The 10020-nt window shown below is 24.8% G+C and overlaps 2 protein-coding genes across 2 annotated transcripts; both read right to left on the bottom strand.

Moving 5' to 3' along the window:
- Positions 1 to 3390: 3390 nt before the first annotated feature.
- LOC124926424 (eukaryotic translation initiation factor 1A-like) lies at positions 3391 to 4067 on the bottom strand. The gene has a single exon (XM_047466650.1). It carries the CDS (start codon positions 3974 to 3976, stop codon positions 3539 to 3541), a length of 438 nt encoding a protein of 145 aa, XP_047322606.1. The 5' UTR covers positions 3977 to 4067; the 3' UTR covers positions 3391 to 3538.
- Positions 4068 to 4837: 770 nt separating this feature from the next.
- On the bottom strand, positions 4838 to 7284 carry LOC124927262. Its single transcript, XM_047467652.1, has 4 exons — positions 7080 to 7284; positions 6262 to 6491; positions 5518 to 5650; positions 4838 to 5235 (listed from the first exon to the last, which is right to left on the bottom strand). The coding sequence occupies exons 2-4, from the start codon at positions 6420 to 6422 to the stop codon at positions 5179 to 5181; spliced, it is 351 nt and encodes a 116-aa protein (XP_047323608.1). The 5' UTR covers positions 6423 to 6491; positions 7080 to 7284; the 3' UTR covers positions 4838 to 5178.
- Between the last annotated feature and the right edge of the window lie 2736 nt (positions 7285 to 10020).

Below are 10020 nucleotides of genomic sequence, written 5' to 3'. Positions count from 1 at the left end.
AGGATTTTTTTATAAACGCATAAATTTATTTACGCAAATGATCATTTCAAAATATTCTAACGAAAGTATCCTCGTTACGTAACGCGAAGGCCAGGTCGTCTCGCGAAGAAAAAACCTATGAAATTATCCCGTCGCGTAACGCAAAGGGCACGATCGTCACGCGAAGGACACGATCATTCTGAACTTTTTACATGATTTTCCATCACGCAGGGCCGGCTCTGGGGTAAGCCCGACAAACCCTCGGGCTAGGACAGTCCACTCCCCAAGACAGCCCATTTATTAAAAATAGTAAGGTGTTAATTAAATATATTGTAATTTTAAACACAAGATATTGTAGTCTAGTGGTTCTAGATAAAAAAATTTAAAACCTTTGTTTTGATTATGGGTTCGACCCTCACCAAAAACTATTTTTTTATTAAATTTTTTAACTCAACCTAGGGCAACAAAAAATATCGAGCTTTTTTCTAACGGGGACTGGGGCAGCCCAAAACTCGGGGCCGGCTCTGCGGCTTTACGAGATGATCTTACATTTCGTGTTACGGGGTATTTTCGTCAGAATATTTTGAAGTGCTCATATTCACAATTAAATTTATGCGTCGGTCATCAACGCATTATTGACTTTTTTAAGGTCATTTTGTCAAATTATAATAAAGATCTCAAAAATAAAACAACATTTAAAGATTAAAAATAATACATAATTGTAAACAAAAACATGTTATTTATTTGATGAAGTAAATTAAAACGATTTTTTCTAAGGATTTAAGATAAGTGATCTATTTCTTTCATTACTACTACCATTAGAATTTAAAGTCATAATTAAATCCAACAATTATTACATTTTGTATTATTCCTATATTTTCATATGTTAATATCTAATTAAGATGAAAAAAAAACTCAATAACTCTAAATAAATTATTTTCATACATATTTTTTAAAAGCTTAATATCATATTAATCATGTTTAATTAAGAACTTATGTACCACGAATTCTCAATTCAATATATCTATAATAATAATAATATTTTAACTGTATAGAAAGAAGAAAAAAAACATTTTAGTTCGGTTAAAATAGTTAAATATATAAATATAAAGTAACACAAAAAAAATCAGTAAACCCATGCTTGGTGATAGAAGTGGTCCATTCAACTGGTACACGTGTCAATTGATGAATCGATCTACGCGTCTGGTTGCAAGCGGCTCATTGTCACCGAATAACCATACCGTCGTGTTGATGACGTGGTTCGTACAAGGCCTAAAGATTTTTTAAATATTAAATTACCTTTATTACAAATAATTCACTTATATTAAAAACATTTTTCAATAATACTTTAACCTTTTTGTAATTATTTTAAAATTTTAATATTTCAATCATACTTTTTATTTATTTAAATTATTAATTAATTTTTTTTAAATATTTTAACTAATTATATTGAATAAATTTATTAAAGGGATAATAAGTATAATGTTTCATTATTTGGTTTGAAATTATTCTTTATATATTTATTTTTTTTTTAAATTTACTTATTTATAACACCATCACTTTAGTTGAAAATATTCATTTTTCATATAAATGGTCTAATTTATTTTTAATTTTTTTTAAATATCAATTCTAAGAAAAAAATAAATTTGTATCATAAAAAAATTAAAAATATTTTTTATAATATTTTTTTTATTAAATTATGTGATTTAAATAAATGAATACAAGTTTGAGAGTTATTTATAATTAAATTAAAATAAATTTTTAAATGTCAATGTATATTAAAAATCGTTTAAGCACAATTATAAGACATTACATAAAAAAAAAAAACGTTACTTTATAAGTTATCGAGCTCGTAAGTCTTCGAAAAGAATGATAAACTCCCGATGAACTCTATTGATTTTTCGGAACAAATCTCAAAAAGCGTCGTAATAATAACATTATTAATGATACGCATCAGACGAATACAATAATTGAAAGTTCGCGATTTTTCTCAAACTTAATAGTTCACTAAAAAAATAATTAAGATGGTAACCCAAATACATATATCATATCAGTTCGTTTCAATCAAAATTTCACAATAATTATTCAAAGACTCGAACATCACCTAATGAATCGCATTAGTACTCCACAAAAACTCCATATACTAGTCATCTTTGGAGAATGCAAAATAAGTGAGTTGACAATTTAACTTTTTCGTGTCACATACGAAAACGACTAACCATAATATAACATTTTTTTATTCACATATCATTCGTAAGAATTTCACCGTGAATAACATTTCATTCCAAGAACGATATCTTAAATTAAATATTTGACTCCCAAAATTAAACAAAAATTATATGGAATCATCTTAACTAACCATTCATGTATTATAACGCATAACATTTTGTTCACACGAGTCATACCAAAAAAGTAGACCATATTATGGGACGAACTCTCCGTAATATTAATTAAATTCCAACATTATCATTAAATATATATAAAAATTATTTTTTATGATAATTTAATATGGTTTGATATTGATTTTTTAGAATTTTTTGTTTTTGTTAAAAAAATAGATAATTTAGTTTTTTTTATTTGTTTGATTATTAATTTAATTTAAATTTAATAAAAATACAGGAAAGATATTTTAATGATAAATAAAAATAAAAAGGAATTTGATGAAACGAGCTAAGTGTCAAAAGTATCTCAAATGAGATACTTTTATTCATATTAAAAACTCTATTTTCATGAACTGTCATGTTGTAATAGACAATGTTAAGAATAAATCACTATAAAAAAAATCTCAATATAGAGCTTGTTTGAATGTAGAATTTTAAAGATTTTTGTTGATTTTTTTTAAGTAAATATATTTTAATATTTTATTAATGATTGCATTTAAATTATATAAAAAAATATTGATGAATTAAGATAATTGTATATTTGAAAAAAACAGCATTACATATGATTTAAAATATATATATATATATAAAACCCACAAAAAAGAAGAAGTATAAAATAATAAAAATGGCTCCCTTATTGTCATTGTCATAAGCCTGCTCTAAGTGACACTTCCCCCATCAACTATCTTATCACCATTGGCCTACCATTGTCTCTTTTAAGTTCATTTATGCAAAGTGATAGAATTTATTGAGCCATTTAATAATACTCAAATTAAACTTAGGGTCTTTTATTTTATCCTTTTTAACCTAGTACCATATCAAGATCCAAAAAACAGCATCATCTTCAACATCAATGGAATGAATGACAATTGAAATTAATATCAAAAGAAACTAAGAACCCTAAAAAAAAGATGAAGGAATGGAGATTGGAATTGTATTTGTAAAGAAATATAATTGTGTTAACATTCTCTCCTGCAACAATATCAAATTTTCAAATAAACAAAACAGAGGAAGAAGAAAAGCAGCAATGTTCAACATAAAAAGCAAATTGAAAAACCAAAACCAAGAATCCGGCAACATAATAAGATAAAGTATGTTGATATGAAAAACGCAGAGTACGAGCAATTCTATAATTCTCAAACGAGAAAGGAGATAGGAACAAGATTAGGAACAAAAACCTAGATTTTATCAATATCCTCGTCCTCGAACTCAATGTAATCATCTCCAGCACCATCGTCTTCCTCGTCCAGACCTCCGGCAATTCCTTCGTTGAGTCTAACATTATCCGGAAGCTCGCCGTAAGCCTTAAGGAGCCTAGCCTCATCCGGCATGTACTTAAGGATGACATCTGCCTTGTCATCCTGGTAATCTCTCAAACCGACTAGGACAATGTCACCTGCAGCGATCCAAACCTTCTTGTGCATCTTTCCGCGGATATGACAGAGGCGTTTCGTCCCGTCGATGCACGTGGCCTCACAACGACCGTTGCCGAGCATCCGAAGGACCTGTGCATATTCCTGTCCGTCTTCCTTGAAGACAAGCTCGCGCTTCTCGTCATCGGCCTCGTTTTTTCCTCTCTTACGGTTCTTACCTCCCTTACCTTTATTCTTCGGCATTCTTCTGAAAACCCTAGATCCAACGACTTTGAGATATAACTTATTAACCCTAGAATCCTCTTATTCACGATTTCCACCCAAAATATTCTGGATCCACCTTCTTTCAATCACCAAAATATCTTATAATAATATAATAATTGAGTCGGTCTTCCTAAATTCTTTGTCAACAAATAAATAATATTTTATTAACAACTATTTATTTATTTATTTATTTATTTATTTATTTATACATATATATATATATTTAATTTAAAAATTTAGCAATTCACGTTGTATCATTTGTACACTTTTCAAATTAATCAATCACAATCATATAGATTACCAATTTTTTTCGTACTATATTCTAAAAAATAAATATTTTTTTTTATATACATATATTTAATTGTGTTATTAGTATAATCGGAATGAAATCGGTGTAGGAACACAAATACTTATGTCAAACCAGGAAAAAACCGTTCGGTTCGATTACCGTAATGCGGTTTTAAATTGTCATCATTACTTTTGAATTGAAGCGGGCTTTGAATCTTAGAGTTCGTTTGATGAAAAGATTTTTGGGATAAAACTAAATTTTATCCCAAAACCCAAACAACTTATCAATCATCAAATCAATTAATTTTATCATTTAAATACCAAAACTATCTTATAATTTTATCCCCTCTCTAAACCATCATTCTTTCACCTACACCATATTCTCTAAAGTCAAAGGATAAATTAGTTTCAAATTTTAAAAACCATTTTTTTCCTAGTTTTTATCAAATAAGGGTTTTTAGAATAAAAAACAGATAAAACCCAAAAAACGCTTTCCTCAAACAAGCCAAGATAAACAAAAACATTCAATTTTTTATCTTATAGGATTGTGACAAATATATACACAAAATACAAATTTTCAAATAGGGTTGTGATTGTGGACAATGATAATAAATACCCGAATGAATTGAAATGGCAAAACAGAAAGATGTTTTTTTTACCCATTTCACTATCATTATTCCTTTGAAACACTCAAAATAAAGTGGACAAATCCTACCCTATGCACTTTCAAGGAACAAACAACAAATGTACTAATGTGGAGGATTTTAGATGAGTGTGTGTTTTATGTATTTCCTTGTCACTGACTGACCTTCCTCTCTATTTGTTTTGAAAATCTATGATGAGATAATTTCAAAAGCATTTAATCTCACAAACAACTTCCATTTTCAACTGTCTTAAACTGGTTCGTATAAGCCCAACATATGCCCGTCTACACACTTCATTGCTGCAACCTGTCAAACCCAAGCATGTTAGGAACCATTACAGAGATTTCACAGATTAAAAATGAAAAAGAGTATTATGTGTTTTATAAAACTGAAAGTTAAATGTTAAATAAGTCATCAATTAGGAGGACAATTCATCTCTCTGTTGAAATTATATACAGAAGAAGCTAAATTTGAAAGGGTTTTTGTATGTGCAGGATTTTGGTAACACTAAGAATCAAGGTTCTTTTATACAGACAAACTTATTTATATTGAAATTGAAAAACATAACTATATTTTATTTTGGTTTACCTTTCCATGTATCTCGTATTTGATGGAGCCGTCCATTTCTGCTCCTAAAGTCATTAGTTTTGTTACTGTGCTATTAATATCTGTCACTGTGAATGACAACAGAGAAGAATATCCTTTCTGTGACGTATTTTCACTGAAATATTAAAGCCAGCAGTTAAAACCAATCTCTGAGTCAGGCAAATGCAAGAATGATGAATCAACAAGGCAGCTCAATGAAAAATATGAGCCAAAACTGATCTCCAGATAGCCCTTCAATGAGCATTTCAATGGGTTTTGATTATGAGAACATGAATGGCTTCAGTCTTTTACTGTTTAAATCCTAATTTGACACTCTTCTTCATATTATCTGCTATTAACTGATGTGTTTCTCTTCTATTCAAGCCTGAACCTTGTAGAAGGAACATTGGTTTATGCCATTGGAAAGACAGCAGGAAATCAATAGAGTTTTAGACTTTCAGGAAATGCAAGACAAAGTTTGAGGAAACAATTCATGTGATTTCTCATTTCCAGTTTCAAGCTATCAATCCTAACACAGCAATTGCAAAGATCCGAATTCATAGTCAATTAACCTTGTTTTTTATGATCTTAACCTACATTTCAGAAATGAAAATTAGGTCAAGCTAAAACAAAGAGAAGAGCACAACATTATGTGATTTAAGGCATGAAAGATAACCAGACTGAGAAAAATCATAGATCCATCATTCCATTATGTGTACAGGGAGGCAAGGAATGGAGAAAGAGTACCTGGATGTGTGCATTAAGGCTAGCTTGAGGGGGCCGGATTCAAGTTCAGCCCAACGATGGGTACATACGTTGACAGTGAAACCCAACCCCTCCGAGTAGAATCTTGCAGCTTTGGGAACGTCTTTATGTAGTTGCAACAACCACCTGAATGATGCCGCCATAGAGAAGGAAGACCTAGCTCCTCTCTAACGTTTAACTCACTGCTACAAACACACGCCTACAACTTGCACCTATACCCAAGAGAATGCTTCTTTCTTAAATGGATTAAACCAAAACTAAACATCAACCTGTATTGACCAAAAGCATCAACTCCCAAATTGAATAAGCCTAAACTTCATATTTGGTTCATGTTCCTCATTTCGCCATATTCATAGATCAACTCTCAATTTCTTTATCAATGTGGACCTTAAGTAATTCTAAGCTTAAACATAACAGAATCAATGGATTAATAATGCTAATAGTCAAATTAATTCTCAACCCAATTAAAAACCAAAACTTCCCAAACCCACCTCTCATTTTCCAAGTATTTAGACACAAAATGAATTTAAGAATGTCAATTCCATTAAACATTTTATCCCAATTCAAAGTTTTGATCACAACTTTAATTTCAAATCACTTCAATATTTAGTTATCTAAATCTATTCTAATTGAAACAGTAGAACCATGACATTCATGCATTGATTCAACAAACACAAACCATTCATTATATAAATCTGAATTCCAAATACTAAATTAGAAAAGCAGAAATACATTTCAAATCCTAGACACAATTTCTAAGTTAACCCAGTCATAAACATTTAGCTAGGGAAAGAACTTACATGATTAAATCTGAAAACCCTTAAAGTTGTTGCTAACGTGGTGCACTTCTGGTTCAAATCAGCCCGCTGCACTGCTAAAGCTCCGAGCTCCAGACCAGCTCCAAAAAAAAAGATTGAATCTTTCTAGGGCTTTTTGCCGATTTCTGGTCCCTTTTATAGTTGATAAAATGGCCTCTCTATATGATTCTTCGATTTGGGATAAATCCTCATACAATCCTCCAATTCGTGGAATTAATTAAGTTATTTGAAGTCGCCCTACTTAAATTTGTTTTCTTGTATTATATACATAATTTACATATATATATTATTTTTCATTATTTATATAATAAATATTTAAAATGAATATTAGTTTAATTTTATTATATATTATATATTATTTTAAATAATTAATTAATGAGCAATTCGTGCAAAGTGCAATAATTTGGTATACACATATTTTTTTTAAGCTAATTTGTTCAAAAGTTATTAATTGATGTTAAAATCAGTTTTTTAAAAGGTAAATTGGTTGAAAATTTATTAATTGTTTAAAAACGAGTGACATTATTATTAGTTTTAGAGACCAGTTTAATTTATTTAACTAAATTTTGAATAGCCCTCATTCTTCAAAATGCTTATTCATAGTAAATTTATTGATTTATTTTGTATTGTAATATGAAATTGTATTGATTTTAGTAAGTTATATAAGATTTTTTTTTCAATTCTGAATATGTTTTTATATATTTTTTTAAATTATTATGTTAATTTTATTCTATTATTTCATTATTAACTTATATATTTTATTACTTAATTTATAAATCAAAATACTAAAATATATTTCATTTAAAAAAATACTTTATCATTATATATTAAAAAAAACTTTTAAATTTTTTATAAAAAAAATTATATTTTCTCCAAATCACCCTATATATTATTTGATAAACTTACCGATAATCATTACATCTTAAATATATTTTAAATATTTTATTTTAATATTTATTTTAAAGTTTTATATAATTAATTTAAGTTATAATTATATTATAATTTATTTTTTAAATTAAATTTTTAAAAACAATTATATAATAATAATCTCTTATTTAATTTATATTTTATTCCTAAATATAAATATAATTTATTATTAATATTAACTCAAAAATAAATTGTTTTTTTGGATTATATTTTAATAATTTATTTAAAAAATATAAAAAAACTTAACAAATATAATCTCTTGATATTATTTTAAATAATATTAATATAATATTAATAAATAAATTATTTTAATAATAAAACTATATTTATTTATTTGAGTTAATATTAATAATAAATTATATTTATATTTATGAATAAAATATAAATTAATTAAGATATAAAAATAAAAAGTAAACCCTTTTTTCACTTAATTAATTAAATAAAATTTATTTTAAAAAATTATAATAATTATTATAAAATTTGTTATAAATTTATATATAATTAATTTAAGTTATATATTATATTAAAATAAATTTACATAATTATAATTATGATATAAATTATACTATAAATTATGATATAAAGTATATTTTCTGATTAATATTGTTTCCACTCTAAAATAATAAAGAAGATGAAAATATAAAAAAAAAATATATATCAACCAAACAAAATACTAACAATTATTTGACACTCTAAAATAATAAAGAATATGAAAATATAAAAAAATATATATATTGACCAAACAAAATACTTACAATATTTAAATGTATACATTTTTTTATATTAAATAATAATATTATTAAATTTTAATTAATTAAATTATTTATATACAATAATAATACATATTAAATATAATAAAAAATAAATTATTATTATAATAATATAAATATATTTAATAATTAAATCAAATATAATATTATTTATTTTTTAATATTATTAAATAATATAATAATATAATATAAACAAAATTATATTTATATTATATTAAGAAAATAAAATTTATCAAAATAATAATAAATAATTATTATATTATAAACATGTTAATAATAAATGAAATAAAAATATAATTATTTATTAATATTTTAAATTTATTTTAAAATATTTATAATATATTATATAATTTATTTTAATGAAAATATATTTAATCATTTATATAAAAGAAAATTTTTAGAAAAAATAATATAATTTATTTTTATATTATTAATTCAATTTAAAATATTTATTTTGAAAATTAATATAAATAATTGAAGTAATAAATATAGTATTAATAATTAAAAACAGTTTTAAATATTATTCAGTTAATTTTAAAAAATAAAGTTTTAAAAAAATTTAAATTAATAACTATTATAAATAAATAAAAAAACAAACTAATTATTAAATAATAAAAATTATAATATATAAATTATAATTGGTTAAATAAATATTAAATTTAGAAATTTTATATAAATAATTTTAATTACTATGAAAATATATAATTTAATGGTTATATTAAAAAAAAAGAGGAGAGATAGATTGAGGGATTTGGTGAGGGAATTTGACGAAAGAATTACTTGTCATCAAAAAATTTAATTATTTGTTTTTTAATACAAAAAAATTAATGATTATTTTTGTATTATTTAATGGACAAATTATCTAGGCGGACCTTTAATTATTTCAATCCTCATTTTAGCCCTTAAATTAATTTTTGAAACAAATTATCCATTCAACTTTTAAAAAGTCACTCATAGTCCTTTCGTCAACTTTTTTTTTTGTTTAAACATAAAATATTTTGTTTATATATATTATCTTTAATCTTATTTTTTTATATTTATATATATATATATATATATATATATATATAATTATTAAATCTCTTATATATAAAATTATATATATTATTATTAATATATATATATATAATTATTAAATCTTTTATATAATATATAGATAATATATATATATATTATTTATTTTTATCCATATTTATATAAAATAAAGTTTAAAATAATTTATATAT

This window comes from Impatiens glandulifera, chromosome 2 (assembly GCF_907164915.1).
Source record: "Impatiens glandulifera chromosome 2, dImpGla2.1, whole genome shotgun sequence".
Taxonomy (NCBI): Eukaryota; Viridiplantae; Streptophyta; class Magnoliopsida; order Ericales; family Balsaminaceae; genus Impatiens; species Impatiens glandulifera.
This window is presented reverse-complemented; position numbering and strand designations above follow the sequence as displayed.